The 15,113-nt window shown below is 66.0% G+C and overlaps 1 protein-coding gene across 2 annotated transcripts; it reads right to left on the reverse strand.

The window, feature by feature from the left end:
* Positions 1–1,610: 1,610 nt before the first annotated feature.
* KLHL30 (kelch like family member 30) lies at positions 1,611–11,927 on the reverse strand. Of its 2 annotated transcripts, none has more exons than XM_037069245.1 (8): positions 11,841–11,927; positions 9,470–10,284; positions 8,123–8,261; positions 6,367–6,453; positions 5,742–5,897; positions 4,848–5,036; positions 4,301–4,446; positions 1,611–2,924 (listed from the first exon to the last, which is right to left on the reverse strand). In XM_037069245.1, the coding sequence occupies exons 2-8, from the start codon at positions 10,241–10,243 to the stop codon at positions 2,673–2,675; spliced, it is 1,743 nt and encodes a 580-aa protein (XP_036925140.1). In that variant the 5' UTR covers positions 10,244–10,284; positions 11,841–11,927; the 3' UTR covers positions 1,611–2,672. The 2 variants fall into 2 exon arrangements, with proteins under 2 accessions (XP_036925140.1, XP_036925139.1); XM_037069244.1 differs by having other exon boundaries at positions 9,470–10,281; positions 11,841–11,914.
* Positions 11,928–15,113: the final 3,186 nt, after the last annotated feature.

Genomic DNA, 15,113 nt, shown 5'->3' on the forward strand with positions numbered 1-15,113 from the left:
GAGGAAGGACGCAGCCCTGGGGAAAGCGTCTTCCTGTGGTGTGTGGCTGTGACCACCCCCTCCTTGGGTCACTCCCAGGCCGCAGGTCAGCACAGTAGCTCCTCACTTAAGGGCGCCGATAGGTCCCACTTTAAGCACAATGTCGCGCAGCAAACTTGCTTTACCGCGGGCCGACCGGGGTAAACGCGAGTCCAGGTCCTGTGGCGCCTCATCCACATTCCGGCGAAACAACACTGAACAAAACAACTCTGGTCGAGAACCTGCCCTGCCTGCAGTTTCCCCTGGGCCCCCTGGGCCGACTGGTCGACCCTCAGGGCCGTGGAGGTCCACGTCGGCCACCGTGAGCTGTCAGGTGCCCTCTTCGGTTAACCACAAACACTTCCACAGGGGTGTCCACCGCCTGACTCTAGTGATCGCTGTTCGTGCCCAGTCCTGGGAACACACTCAGTGATAAGAGGGTCTCGTCTGGGATGTCCTAGAAAACCCAGGTCCAACGGCGGCAGCTGGAAATGTCCCTGTACCCACCCTGACTCACCGGGCCCTGAAGGATGCTGAGCCCAAGGTAGGCTGTGGTGGGCTGGGCTGCAGAGGACACTGGGTGGTTGCCGAAGTCTGTGGTCTGCTGGGTGAGGGGTGGTGCCTCAGTTTACCCCACATTGTCTGTGGGAAGGACGACATGCGCCCACCTGGCAGACATGAGCACCCAGGGCCGGCAGAGGTGCCCTCCCCTCCCGCCGCCCCCCCGTGGGCCCGGAGTGCGGTGGGTTTGCGCAGGTGTCCCGAGGCTGCCCGCGCCCCTCCGTGGAAGTCCACAGCGCCCCCACCTCCCAGAGTCCTCGTGTTCCAGGGGCCTTTGATAAGGGAAGAGGATGGCTCGGCTTGCCCTGAGGACATTCCTTGCACAATCATGACCTTAGTGCCCTTTTACACGAGTGCCTGGGGGGGGGGTTGGGGCTTGACTGCAGAGCTCCCGTGGGCCCATGTGGCTGTATGGCCACCACGCACAGGGGCCACAGCTTGTCTCCCCTCTGATTCTGGTTGGGTTTGGCTGGAGGAGGGACTATCGGGAGACTGGGGGGCAGAAGTGAGAGTGAGGCTGGGTCCCTGCTCCACCACTTCCTCCCCAGTGGGTCGTGGGTGGCAGGTGGCAGCGGCTGCATCCCCCAGCTCTCCATCTGGAGCCTGCTCCTGCCCCGTCACTCGTCCCTGGGGCAGAGGGGTGGGGACAGCTCTACTGGCCCTTGGTGTCTCTCCAGCCCTCGCCCACGCAGCTGGAAACAGCTCTTATTACACCCTCTTCCTTCATTTAAGTTGAGGGGTCACATGTTTCCTCTGGGGACCCTGAAGGATATAATTAGCCTGATCCGGGATCCTAAATAGGGCAACTCAGCGGTCAGAGGAGGGCCCCCGCGCAGGGACGGCTCCCCACTGCCCAGGGTGTGCAGGGGCGGAGGTCCGCCCGGGGCCAGGACGCTGCGCGTGTGCGATCAAGGCAAGTCCATTCCCACCTCTGGAGCCTGCGTTCTGAAGCAGTGCTTGGTGGAGCACCTTCAATGAATGTCGGAAACACTTCCCAGAACTTGCACACAGAAGGTCCAAGGGTCCCAAACGGGGCCCTGGGTCCCGAGCAGGCGCCCAGGAGGCCCCTCGGCGCCTGGGGCCTGGGTGCAAACTCACTGTCCCACGAGAAATGGTCAGGAGCTGCCTGCTCTGGGGGCAAAGTCGGTCTGACCTATGGGGCCCAGGGACCCATCCTCAGGGCCAGGCTGCCAGCGGCGCCTCTGGTCCCCACTGGGGCTCAGGGAGGAGCCTGAGGCCAGAGCGAGAGAGCCTGGAGTGCCCCAGGGCCCCAGCTGGGCAGTGTGGGCTGGAGCCAGGCTGGGCCCAGCAGCCTGCCTTGCAGTCCCCTGTCCCTGACAGAACCAGTGACAAAGCAGGAGGGCCACTCAGCACCCAGTTAGAGTCCTTCACTGTCTCCTCGGTGACAAACACGGGGATGAGTAAGAAGCAGCAGGAAGCCTGAGCCAGCCCTGTGTGGGGTCATCACCCCGGGGGCTCAGCAGCAGGCCTGTGTCATCCTGAGGAGGCACGCTCTGCTGGCTGGTGAAAGAGCTCACCGCTGCCCTTGCCCAGGGGGGTGTCAGGCAGGAAGCCACTAACATGTCCAAGAGGCATCCCTGGAAATCCCCACAGCACCCCTGCCCGGGCCTCCCCCGGGGGCTTCCGTTCTGATTAACAGCTTTGTTGGAAGCAAACCACCCCAGAAACAGAAAACTCCGGCCTGAGAGTGCCCGCCCTGCTCGTCCGCCCCGGGAAGCCTTCATTGGCCGCCCCCCATCCCCCAGGTTCCCGGCCCCCGCGTGGGCAGAGGAACCCTGTCTCCAGTCCCCGTGGCTGCTTCTTCCTCCTCCTGTTTTGGCTGGGTGCTGCCCTCCCCGGGGTGGGGCACAGAAAAGCTGGGCGGCAGCCTCCTTTGTCCCCAGAAGCAGTGATTTGGGGTCCTGAGTCTGGTCCACTCAGAGTTGGTGTGGCCATGGAGACGAAGACCAGGTCCCTCGGACGCTCCTGGTGGCCCGAGCCGCCCGGCCCTTGCCGGGCGAACAAAGCAGCAAACATGCATGGGGCCCCCCTTGGAGGCCGGCCGCCCCCACGCCCCCAGCGCTGCGAAGGGCTCAGTGCTCCAGGGCAGGGCCGAAGGGCTGGCCCCACTTGGAGACGTCTAGGAAGACGCTGGAGGCGCCGTGGTAGAGCCAGAGGCGGGGCAGGGCACCGTGGCGCGTCCAGGCGTCCCGCCCGGGGTCGTAGGCCTCCATCTCCACGTGGTAGTCGCCGTCCATGCCCTGCCAGCGGCCCCCGGTCACGTACAGCGCCTCACCCAGCGGCACCAGGGCCCCGTTCTCGTGCAGGCTGTGCAGGGGCTGGACCTGTGGGAGGTCAGCAGTCAGGGTGCAGCCGGAGGCCAGAGGTGGCAGGCAGGGACCTGCAGACGGGACGCCAGCTTCCTGCCACTCCCCTCCCTGGCCAGGACCCCTGACTCCCCCTTCTCTGGGGAGACCCCGCTGCCCGCCTCTGTAGCCCGCACCTTGGGACGATGCTTCCAGGCCCCTCTTTCTCTCCTGGGCCCAAATATGCTTATTTCTGAAAGCCGGGGTGTGGGGCATGGGGGCCTGAGCCTGGAGCTGCCTCCCAGGGTGGGGCCCGGGCTAAGCCGGACTCTTAGCAGTTCCCCTGCAGGGACAGATGTGGCCTCTGCCCTGACAGACACCCGTGTGGGGACACTGGCCCCACAGCGCTTTCGCTGGGCCCCTGCACCGCTGGCCTTGGCCCACGGCTCAGGAGGGCCCTGGACGGGGCTGTGCATTAGGGCCAGCAGCCTGCCTGAGGCCCAAAGGGAAGTGGGTGCTTCGGGCAGAGCCCAGGGTGGGTGGCAGGCAGAGGCTTGTCTGCAGCCTCCACGTGAAGGCAGCTGTGGGCGGCCACCCCCGGGCCTGGAGAGGGCGAGGGCAAGGGCAGCCCTCCAAGCTGGACCCCTGCCCAGAGCAGTGGCTTGAGCCGGGGCCCCGCAGGGAGGGAGGGCCTGGGGAGAGAGCCCCGCCCAGCAGGGAGCACCCAGCACCTGTTGTGCGGCCATAGTGCGGCCTCTGGTGTCAGCTGAGCACTGACACCAGGGGACAGCTGTGGGCAGTGGGACCATGGAGGCCCCGTGTGGCCCACCGTGCAGTCAGCCTGTGGTGGTGCAGCAAACACAGCGTCCCCCTCAGACCCCCAGAGGCAGGGACTCCTACAGCAGGCGGACAGGCCCAGGGCACCCGACCGCAGCCGAGGTCGCTGTGGGCTCCGGACACTGTTCCTCCGCCTTTTCCGCAAGAAACAGAAGGGCCGGGGCCCTGGGGCCCCGAGGACCAGTCTCGAGATGCCCACCACCCACTCTCTCCCCAGGGCCAGTGGCAGACAAGAAGCTGGCTGCTCCCTCCTCACCCACAGCACAGAAATCTGCTACCCTCTTGACTGCCCCAGGGATGGGAGGCTCACTCCCTCCTGGGCCTGGCCAGCAGTAAGGAAGGGTTTTCTCTCAGCCGACACCAGTTGTGAAGCACCCCCAGCTGAGCCTCGTTCTGCTTCCAACAGGGAGAGCAGGCTGCCCGTGCTGGGGTCAGGGCCCCACGGTGACCCTGGCCCCCCGCCCTCGGGTCATCGTGCTCCTGGGTCTCGGCCCAGGCTCACGTCTCGCTTCACTGCCCTCCCCACTGTGGTCAGGGGCCCTGGGGGGTGTCTCCTGGGAGGCAAGGTTGAGGCCCACCTTCTGCCACAGGTTGGCCCCAGGGTCATACACGTAGACCTTCTTGGTATTGTCACCGACCAGGTAGAGTGCGCCCTGCAGAGCGGCGCAGCGTGGCGAGGACAGGTACTTGGGGAGGAAGGGCGAGGCAATCATGCTCCACGCTTCTGTGGGGACGCCAGGTCCAAGGAGGGCCACTGTCACCGGGGATCCTGGGCCGGCCAGGGTTCCCCCGAGGCAGAGCCCCATGTGAGCCAGGGGAGGGCGCCCCTTTGCTGGGCGCTAGGAACCCACTGCACCCCCTCACAAGCCCCGCTCTCTCTGGATGGGTGGGAGGATGTCGGCGACCTAGGGGGCTGGGGGCCTGGGGGACAGGCGGGCCGTAGCACCTCACCCTGCAGACCTCCACAGGACGTTTAAGGCCCTGGCCTGACGCCCCACCCCACCCCTGGAGGGTGGCCTGGGTGCCCACCCGTCCCTGGGCCCCCACCCTCCCATTCACTGAAATGGGATTGCGGCCTTGAAGATGGGGCCCATGGCCACCTGCCCCGGTCCCCGGGGCGCCCACCTGTGACGGGGTTGTAGCACTGCAGGGCCAGCGCGTTGTACTTGCAGGCGCTGGAGCCCACCAGGTAGAGGCGGCCCCGGCAGCCGGCGGCAGAGAAGTTGCTGACGTACTTGAGGGCGGGGCTGATGGGCGCCCAGGTGTCGGTGTAGGGGTCGTAGCTCTCCACCTCCACCACGTCCTGGGTGGTGCCTGTGGGGGCAGGTGAGGCTGTAGGGGGCGGGGCCAGGGAGCACCCAGGGCCCTACCTCGGGTAGGGGAGGTAGCTCAGGGCGGGGCCTCAGTGAGGTTTGGAGAGGTGAGGGCCTTTGCTCAAGCCTGGTGGCTGAGAAGGGGCGTGGGCGCTTGCAGGCAGGGTTCCCTCCTATTGCAGCCCAGCTACTCCCAGCACTTCAGAGCGGGGGGAGGGAGTCCTGGCAGAGCTGTGGGCAGCCCGTCCCAGCCCCACAGAGCCTGGCTGTGATGACCATGGGGGCCTGTCCTGGGTGGGAGGGCCAGTCTGGGGGCCCCCGGTTCCCCCAGGCCTCAGGATCTGTGTGTATCCTCTGCTCTTGGCCTGGACACGATGGCCCCTGAGGGGTAAGAGGCTGGCCAGTCGGGGCGATGAATGAGGAACGGCCTTGGGGCCAGCCGGTTGCCTACAAGGGCCTTGGGAAATTTGTCTTTCAATATCCGTCCAACCGCTCGGGTCCCTGGGCGACTCTGACAGGGTTCTGGGGTGGAGGGGGTAAGGTGGGCTCCTGTGCTCAGGCTGGGGCGTGGTGGGACAGAGGTGACATCAAAAGGACCCATAGTGCATCCCCACACCCCAGGGACGTCCTGAGGAGGGGACCCTGGCATGAGACCTGAGCCCTCAGGTCTGGGATGGGACAGGAGAGGCTCAGCAGGCGGCCTCACCGCCGATGACGTAGACCTCTCCGTTAAGCGCCACGCTGGCGTGGTTGGTGCGAGCCTTCCGCATGGGCGCCACGGGCCTCCAGGCCGCCTCCGTCAGCGGGAAGCACCAGGCCTGGGTGGTCGACCAGGTGTCCGTCCTGGTGCCCCGGGAGCCACCTGCCGAGAGAGGTTCTGTCCGCTCGGGCGCCCGTCAGCCTGGGGTCTCTGAGCCGGGGGGGTGGGGCACCAAGGGTCCCGCTCCCTTCTCCCCAGGCCGGGCCTCCATGCTGCCAGACACCGGGCTGGGTGAGACCTTGGTGGCACAGTCTATCTGGGTGGCTTGGACACGTCCCTCCATGCCCCACAAACAAGGGAGCTCTTTCCCAAACAGGCCCCCCAACTTCGGAGATCAGAAGGGCAGAGCGACCCCCCCCCCCCGTTCTCCCACGGGTCCACCGGGAAGGTCTGGGCTGCAGGGGCGTCCTGAGGCCGCCCGGGGCCCGTGTCGGACAGGAACCGCTCCCCACACCCACGCACGGTCCCTGGATTTTATATTTCCTCGTTTTCACACCACCGAAAGCTCTGGAAGAGTCCTGACTAGACTATTGGGGGTCCCCAAGTGAGCTCCCCCCACCCGCCTGCCCACCTGTGACATAGACACAGCTGTTCAGCGCAGTCAGGGAGAAGCCCCACTTGTTGAAGTCAGGGAAGTCGGGCAGCGTCATCCAGGTCTCTGGCCGGAAGAGAGCAGCCGGGTGGCGTGCAGGGCTCGCTGCCCGGGCTCCTGCCCCACCGCTCCTGCTCTACTCACAGCGAAAGGGGGAGGGGACCCAGCACCGCAGTGGTGGTGGCGACCCCCAGGGGCCGGGGTCGGAGGCGGCCCTGGGGGCTCCATGCTCACTGCCAGGCCCGGGCTCTTGGGGCCCCACGGAGCCCAGACTGGACACAGGATGAGCTGAGAGGCGGCCCGTGCCCAGAGGCCGAGCTCTTACTGACCCCGCAGTTGACCCCACGGCCCCTGAGTGGACCCTGTGGACTGGTCCCACCTCAGTCCGAAGGGACGGTCCTGGAGAGGCCTGACCTCTAGACACTGGTGTGTCATGACAGGAGCGTTGCCACTCACACCTGCCTCACGCATCCCTCCACCCTGAGCCCTGTCTGTGTTCACGGGAGCCGGGCGTGCGGGGACCAGGCACGGGCCTGCGGCAGACAGAGCGGCCCATGCCCAGCCCTCTCGCACCCGCTGTGGGGCCTCAGCCAAGCCCCGCCTCAGTTTCTACTTCTGTAAAATGGGGGTAGTCCCACCTCCAGGGATGTGTGGAGACCATGCGAGGTGGTGTGTGTCTGTCACACAGCCACCGCTCAGCCAGGGGCGGCTTTCAAGAGAGGAACACACCCACCTCAGACCTGTGTAATGGAGCTCCACGAGGTAAACCGAGGCAAGGGGGGGATGAGAATATTTAAGTCTGTAAGTGGACACAGTCGGGTTTCTATGGGAGGCTGTGGGAGAAGGGCCACCTTGGGGGTCCCTTGGGAAGGCTATTCATTGTTGATGGCAGTTTTCAGGGTACACGGATCACTGGGCCTTGCTGGGCAGGAGCTGCATGACCCCCTGACTCACGTCTCTGTCACCCTGGGGTGGGGACTGCCCAGAGGTCAGTCACCGGCCTCTGCCTGCCAGTGTGCCCCCGGCCGCCCTCTGAGCAGGACCTGAGGGACAGCTGCCCCCAGGAGAAGCCCACAGAGTTCATCTCCTGATGTCAGGCCTGAAATGCCCCTTGCCAGCCCCTGACCTGGGGCAGCCCTCCCCGAGACCCTGGGCCCCAGATGCCATGGGGGTGCTGGTGACCTGCCCCGAAGCCCTGGGCCACCAGTCAGACTGCATGGGTGCTGCCCAGATTGCTGCCCCGGGCCAGTGTGCCCTAGGGCAGGAGAGGCATGTCCCCACTCATGCCTGGACCATGCTCGCTGGCCCCATGGCAGCTGTGTGTGGAGCTCATTCCACAGGTGAGGAAACTGAGGCTCAGGGAGGTAAAGTGACTGGCACAAAGCTGGTCGGGCAGCTGAGCTCTCCGGCCTCCTGCACCGCCCCCCATGGCCACAGACAGTTTCCTTGGCCGCACAGGGCAGGACCGCAGGAGGGAGCAGCCAGCCGGGCCGCCCACCCCACGCGATGCGCTCAGGGCAGCAGAGTCCCTCCAATGGGGCCCCTTGGCCCAAAAGACAAAACCGAGGGCTGTGGCTGGAGGGAGAGGGACCTGCAGTGCCCACCACTGTCCGCTTCCCCCAGAGCCCCCAACCCAGGCACACTTGGGACGGGCCTGACCTCTGTGCCCCTCACAGGTGGCTCCGGGCAGGCGGCAGGGGCAGCGGGCCAAGCTTGGGGTGCCCAGGGTACTCACTGGCTTTGGTGTTGTAGAACGCGAAGTTCCCATGGTGGGGGGCCTGCTCCTCCGCACCTTCCTCCTCCTCTTCCTCCAGGGCCCGCCCGCCCACCACCACCAGAACCTCTTCCAGCTGCTGAGGCAGGGCCGGTGGTGCCTGTGGGCCAGGAGGGCGGTGGTCGGAGGGAGCGGCGACAAAGGTGTCCCTGACCCCAGGGCCCTGGCACTGGTGGTGGCTGCTGAGGCAGGCGGCGGCCTTGACATTGGAGGCAGCTGTGGGTCCACTCGTGCTTCGCATTGGTGCACACTCGTGGGTGATTGAGCTCGGCGTGTGTGCACACGTGTGTGGTAACAGCAGCAGGACTCAGAACGGTGGGGACACCCCCACCCCCATGCGTCCTGGCCTTCAGAACTGCTCCCCCCAGCCCCGCCTGCCTCTCAGACGAGTTCCTGCACCCAGCTTTGGGACAGCCCCAAGCCTCACCCACACCCGCCTCCCCTGCACCTGGGAGCCCGCCCTCCTGGGCCAGCATACCCAACTAGGGTGGCCCTGCCCCTAGGGGACCGCTGCAGGGTCCACCCCGGATGGTAAGTAGCCACCTTCAGAGCTCCAGGGCCGGGGACCCACCCCCTCTCTGGCCCCGACTGCAGGCGCTCACACCTCTCATCACCACAACTACACGGCGCCGCCTGGTGGGGCAGGGCCCCCAGCTGGCTCCACCCCGAAGCCGGCCCTGCGCCTCTGGGGTGCAGGGACACTGTGCGCCCCAGCCCTGGCCTGAGCCCGGTCTTTGTCCCAGACTTGGCTGCTGGGGCATCCCCTGGAGCAATGCCCTGAGCAGGCAGCAGGCAGACTTGTCAACCCCTCGTCTCGGCCACACCCTGGTCTGTCACTTCACCAGGACCTGCCTTGCCCGCCAGGCCTCCCGCCAGCACAGATGAGAAACTGCACCCCATAAACGCTTAAGGGGCAGGCAGTGGCCGCGGCCCAGCCTGTTGGTGTCCCTCGCCCGTGCACAAGCTGGGCACAATCCTCTTTGCTCCTGCTGAGCTCCTATCCCCTCCTCTGAGGCCCGGCTCAGTTGCTGCCTCCTTCAGAGAGCCCTCACTGACTACCCACCCATGTGAGGGTGTCCCTGGCCCAGCGCTGGCCTTTCTCATGCTGCCGTAGGTCTGTTCCCGGGTGTGTCCCCCGAGTGGTGGGCTTCTTCAGGGCAGGGGGTGGGAACGACCGATTCTAGGTTCTGCTTCCTCTCCTGTTTGCTACACTCGGGACACAGTCTGCACTTGGGGTGAACGGTGTGCTCTCCAGCCCCCACAGGTGGAGTGTGTGAGCTTCCCCTCCCTGCCCCCACGCCCCCTCACCGCCTCGTGGCCCCGGGACAGGGCCGCCTGGCACGCCTCGGACTCCAGGATCAGTGGCTCCGTGGTCAGCAGCTGCCGCACAAAGGGCCCGGCCACGGCGTCCAGGCGCACCAGGCCGAGCAGCTCGGGCAGGTGGGCAGCCCGGGCCGGCGGGTCGTGGCGCACCCAGCGCAGCAGGGCCTCCAGCCGGCTTTGTTCCGGCTGCACCTGCAGCAGGTCGCCGGCCAGACAGGCAGCCAGCCGTTCTCGGGGCAACTGTAGGAACTCGTCCTCCCGGGCCACAGCCTCAAAGTTCTCCCGCAGGAAGGCCCAGGCCTTGGCGGCCACACCCAGCAGCCCCTGCTGCTCCCCGAACTCGCAGATGCCCAGGCAGTTGGTGGCGTCCAGCTGCTGCTGCAGGTAGTGGCCGCACGCCTTCTGCACGGCGGGGAAGTGCAGGCGCGCGGCTGTGCGGGTCAGCGCCTCCACGTTGGCCTGGGTGATGGTCAGCCGGCCCGTGTACACGAAGTCCACCAGCTGCCCCACCACGGCGGCCTCCACGTCCCACAGCTCCACACGCGCCGAGAAGCTCTCGGCGAAGTCACCCGCGAACATGGCGTGGAAGTAGGGGCTGCTGAGCGCCAGCAGGCCGCGGTGGCAGGGCAGCTCCCGGCCGCCCACCAGCAGCGTGACGTCGGCCAGCTTGGGCTGTGAGCGCAGCCTCTGCAGCCCGTCCAGCATGTCCTGGGCGTGTGAAGGTAGGCGGAACTCCAGGTCGTCCACGTTCCGGACCATGGCTGCAGTGCCAGTGTGGTCAGCCCCCCAGGGAGAAGCTGCTGGGGTGACGGGGGAGCAGGGTCAGTGGGGGCGAGTGGTCTCGTTCACACCAGTGCTTCCCACCCCGCAAAAGCCTTGGCTGAGCACTTCGATGTGGGAAGCGCTTTACCCGGCACCCCCAGCCCCACCCAGTCCCACAGCCTGGTGCTTGGAGAGGGCGGGAGACCCACCCACAGCCCCTCTCGATCTGGGCAGGATGGGGCCAGCAAGAGCACCCCAGCCTTGGGCGGCCCCCCATCTCTGGGCCACATGGAGCAGGTCCTTGGGGCTTCGGGGTCCCCATGGCCCCCAACCCCCACATGGACCGACCCCCTTGGTCCCTGATCCACCGTTGTTGGGGAGGACACTGGGGACATGGGAGAGGTGTCCTGCCTTGGCCTGTTATGGCCTTGCTGGTGTCTGGGGGCCAGGCTGGGGGTCTCCTGCTGAGCCCCCAGTTTCCATCACCTCCGGGTGTGTGGGTGGGTGAAGACAAACCGCGGGAGCTTCGTGGAGGCAGAGTTGGTGACTCAGTGATCACGCCATCTGATTCAGGAGACCCACCTCGGGACTTACTCAGTTACAAGCACATTTATTTATGTGCTTCTGACGCTCTCAGAAAACCTCCCCAGAGAGCGAAGGTCTGCCTGGGGGCCTCCCCCACCACTCCGAGTTACCCACCACGGGAAGGGCTGCACCCCAAAGAAACGGTCTGTCCACCAGGGGCACCTTCTGGAGCCGTGCGCGCAGCCATGGGGACAAAACATCAGAAAGGGAAGCCTGAGAACTGTGAACTGTGGAGGCCGAGGGCGGGGGGCCCTCCTGAGCTGCCGGGGGTGGGAGCTGAAGGCCTGCTCCCTCCCCAGCGGGTACCGGTCCCCAACCTGCAGAGCAGGCCCAGACCCAGGCAGCCCACCTGGGGGCCTGGGCACCTGCTCGGGCTCCTGCTGGGACAGGTTGGGTCAGTGGGCCAGGCTGAGGTCCGTCCTGCCAACCTGCTCAGGAGGCCCGTGGCTGGGGTTGGTAGCTCTGTCCTCCGAAGGGGGGGTTGGCAGGAGCCCAACGGGCCAGCCACCGCCCCCAGGCCTTGCATTCCTATCATTGTTGTGACCCTTTGGCCCCTGCTACCACGCGGGGCCGGGGCAGCAGCACCCAGCCACACTCCCTGGAGCCTTAGCAACGCCTGCCGACACCTGCCGCCCTGCTGTCCTAGCTCGAGGTGGGGGCTTCGGGAGGGTCCCCGAGCCTCAGCCGGGTGCCTGTCTGGGCCAGGCATGAGGAGAGCCCCGTGGGCAGGACTGGGAAGGACACTGATCCCAGACGCCGGACACTGGCCCTGGCTGCAGTCAGGCTGCGGCCCAGCCTCCCCCTCGGCTGCCTCTTCAGCCCGACTGGAGGGAGGCCTGCCTGCGGGTGCCCACCCCACCCTGAGGGGCTGCCTGGACCAGGACCTGGAGTCTCTCACCAAAGCGCCAGCACTGTGAGCTCCAAGCCCACGCCATCCCACCATGACCTCTCTCTTCCGGTCCCCACTCTCCCCTCCGGTTGCCCCTCTCCAGAGCCCCCTGGATCCTACCTCTCAGTGGGACGCTGCACCTCGTGCTGAAGACTCAGGCCAGAGAATGGGACTGGCCAGCTGGCTGTGGGGGCACGGAGGGCCTGCAGGGCGGAGCGGCCACGTGGGGGTGACAGCATATTTTTAGCCTCAGCCTACACCAGGAGTGGGAAGGGCGGGCAGACAGGGAAGGATGGGCCAGTGGGGGAAGGAGTTTGGTGCGGTCCCCTCCCGGGCTCTCCCCTCTGAAAGCCTGGGCGGGAGGCAGGAGGCATTCCTGGGTGGGGTGAGAATAGGCGTCACCCCTCCCTGTGGGCTGACTATGGGGGTGGGGTGGGGGGCTGGCGGTGCGGCTTCCGCCTCTGCTTCCTCGTCTGAGAGAAGGGACAGTGGAGCCTGTCCTGGGGACTCAGGAGGGCACACAGCGACCCCGACTGGGGCCCGACAGGCACGCGATTCTCCGAGATCCCTGACAGGCACCTGTGTGGCTCTTGCTCCTCTGCCAAGTGGGAGGAAGTGGTGGTCGTGAAGAGCTGGTCAGCAAAGGCCTCCCAACCTGGGGCTCGTGGTAGCTGCGGGCAGCAGGAGTGGTGGAGGGGTGCCCAGAGAGGTGAGGAGGCAGCCCTGAGTGTCCCCAGACTGGAGAGAGGGGTGCGGGATCCTGAGGCCCTGTCCCCACTGCATCACAGCGGTGGCCTTGGGGCCGCCGTGGTGCCTTTACCCGTCATGAGAGCCAAAGAGGGCCAGGAAACGGGGCCAGCGAGGGAGACGGCAGCGGCCACAGGGGGACCTGGTGTCTGGGGCTCACGGGAGCTCCGGTCCGGGACACCCAGAGGAGTCTCTGGGCATCTCCCACACCAGCTGTCAGAGTGAAGCCACAGCCTGGGGTGGCCGGGTGGGGGCTGCTGCCTGTGGGCCACTGGCCCCCTCACCCACGAGGGCCTTGCTGACACCACGTCTGGGTACGTGGGCACGCGGCAGTGGCCAGCGGGGTGGTGTCCAGAGGAGGCCTGCCCGTGTCCGCTGGGACCAGCTGGTACTCCAACGGAACTGAGAGGCCCAGGTGGCCCCAAGGGGGACAGCCCCACTCCTGGCCACATCAGGTCATTTCTCAAGGGCAGAAGGGTGTCACAACAGCGTGGGTCTGGGACAGGATCGTGGGTCATGGCTGCTGGGCCTGCCGCCTGCTGGGGAGGTGGCTGCGAGCTCTCCGGGCCTGCGCAGCCTCGTGGCACACCAGTCACTGCCGTCACCGCAGTGATCTGCTGTCACCACAGTGGTGGCTCACCCCAGCACAAGTTCACGGGCGCCTCTTCACTCAGCCCCTCATGGGCTGCCTGGGCCCTGCTTTCCGCCTCGGCTTGGCCTGCTCAGCCCTAGGCCCTGTCCCTGCCCTCCACGGTTTCAGAACCTCCCCCCTGGCCTTGGGCAGCGCCTGTGGAGGGGGGTTGCTGGAGGGGGAAGCGAGAATTTGATCTCCACCCCCACACCCCCCTCACCCCGTATTCAGGCAGGACACCGAGAGTTAACGCTGGAGGAAGGGAGGATGGGGACTCTGAGGAGAGGCTGCTGTTGCCAGGAGCTGCCCAACCTGGGCAGGGGGTGGAGGCCTCCCAGGGACACGGAGCTCGCATGACGGGTCACTCGATACCGGGCCTCAAAACGGATCCTGGTCAGCAGGTCGCCACCGAGCAGACAGGTTTTGAAAATATGCAGCTGGTTTCTTTTTACGACAGAAACAACACTTGCTAACAGTGGATAATTTGGGAAAGCAGAGGTTCTCTGGCCTCTTCCCTGCCTGTCTCCCCCGCAGTGCCGGGGTGACGACAGGCAGGCGTGGTGTCCTGGCTTGTCACCAGCATGGCCCGTGTCTCTGATGTGACTGGTCTTCCTTCAGGAAGTGTCCTGTGGAATATCGTCCTAATGCGGACCCATGGCAGCGTAAGGAGTCGGAAATGACATGCAGTCATTTCTGTTAACAGACACTCGGTCGGGTGGCGTGCCATTTGGGATGACAATGACTGACAGTGTCACTTCTGTGACTGCTTCCCCGGAAGACAGGAGAGCAAAGTGTGTGGTCACCTTTACAACCCGGGGGTTGTCCAGCTGGAGCGAGGGACACCCTGTCTCCAGCAGGGGCACAACTGCGCCTGTGCCTGCCGGGAGTGGCCGCGCCCACCCCCCCGGGCCCTCTACAGACATCTGGCCACCTGGCTTGCTCAGAGTATCTCTTCCTCCACCTGGGATTTGCTTGGGGCACAGGATGCCACGAGGTCCCCCTTTTCTCCCTGTACTTAGTGGACAACGCCCTCGAGACTATAACGTACCATCCCTTCTCCCTGAAAGGACTCGCTGTGACGTTTTCTCTCAGGGCAGACCTTTCTGGGGGAAGCGTCTCAGCCTGTTGGGCCGAGAAACTGTCTTCTAGGGCCAGAACCTGCTGGTGGGACGGACCATTGCTTCAGAGCTTTGGTCTCTTATGAGCTGAAGTGGGCCCAGGGGTGTGCTTGTTGGCCGCGGCGGCATAACAAACGCCCCGCAGTCTGGCGTCTGAACTCGACAAACACAGACTGTCTCACCGTGTCTGGGGTGGCTCTGCCTCCAGACCCATTCTCAGCAGGCACCAGGGAGCCACCGGAAGGCCGCGCTTGGGTGGGCGGTGGCCTCCCCAGAGATAGGAGCAGTGAAGGCGAGGGTCTTGATACCTGCGTGGAAGTTCTCCGTCACTTCTGTGGCGCCATGTGGGGGGCCACACGGGCTGGGACGACAGGGGGCAGGGTCACCGGGGGGGCCCAGCCAGGGCTTTGGTTGTTGTCTGACTCCGTGCTGAACCTGGAGTCAGCGCAGGTGCCGGGCTGCCCGCAGCCCCTGGATGGCCACGTCCTCTCACTGCCAGGGGATGGGCTGTCCTCCGCATGTTTTTCTGCTCGTGCTAGGGGCCGGGGAGCGAGCGGAGGAGCAGGGCTGCCTGTCTCCGGGTTCTCCTATCGGGGGAAGCCCAGAGTTTCACCTGGCTTTGTGTCCGGTCACCGCACTGGGCTCTGCAGCCGAGGCAGGGGCTCTGGGCCCTCGCCAACTGGACGTCAGGCTCACAGGCACCACGGGGGCCTACAGCTGGGCGTGTGGCCTGTCCGGCCAGCCGTCCACTGCAGGCCCTGCTCCCCACAGGTGAGCTGCCGGTCCCTGGGTCCTGGGCTGCCGAGCATCGAATCACCTGTGATGCCCTGGAAATGCGGCTTCCCTAGCACAGGCCCAGGGCTCAGGGCTCACAGCGGGTGGGGCTGCCCTTGGAGC

This window comes from Sturnira hondurensis, unplaced genomic scaffold, assembly GCF_014824575.4.
Source record: "Sturnira hondurensis isolate 20B ecotype Veracruz unplaced genomic scaffold, ASM1482457v3 Scaffold0018493, whole genome shotgun sequence".
NCBI classification, from domain to species: Eukaryota; Metazoa; Chordata; class Mammalia; order Chiroptera; family Phyllostomidae; genus Sturnira; species Sturnira hondurensis.

Coding starts and splice junctions, on each gene's coding strand:
- KLHL30 (XM_037069245.1), bottom strand. CDS start 10,243: ATGGTCCGGAACGTGGACGACCTGGAGTTCCGCCTACCTTCACACGCC. Junction 5,898..6,366: donor CAGCTGTGTCTATGTCACAG/GTGGGCAGGCGG, acceptor CTCTCTCGGCAG/GTGGCTCCCGGGGCACCAGG. Junction 4,447..4,847: donor GTGCTACAACCCCGTCACAG/GTGGGCGCCCCG, acceptor GCGTCCCCACAG/AAGCGTGGAGCATGATTGCC.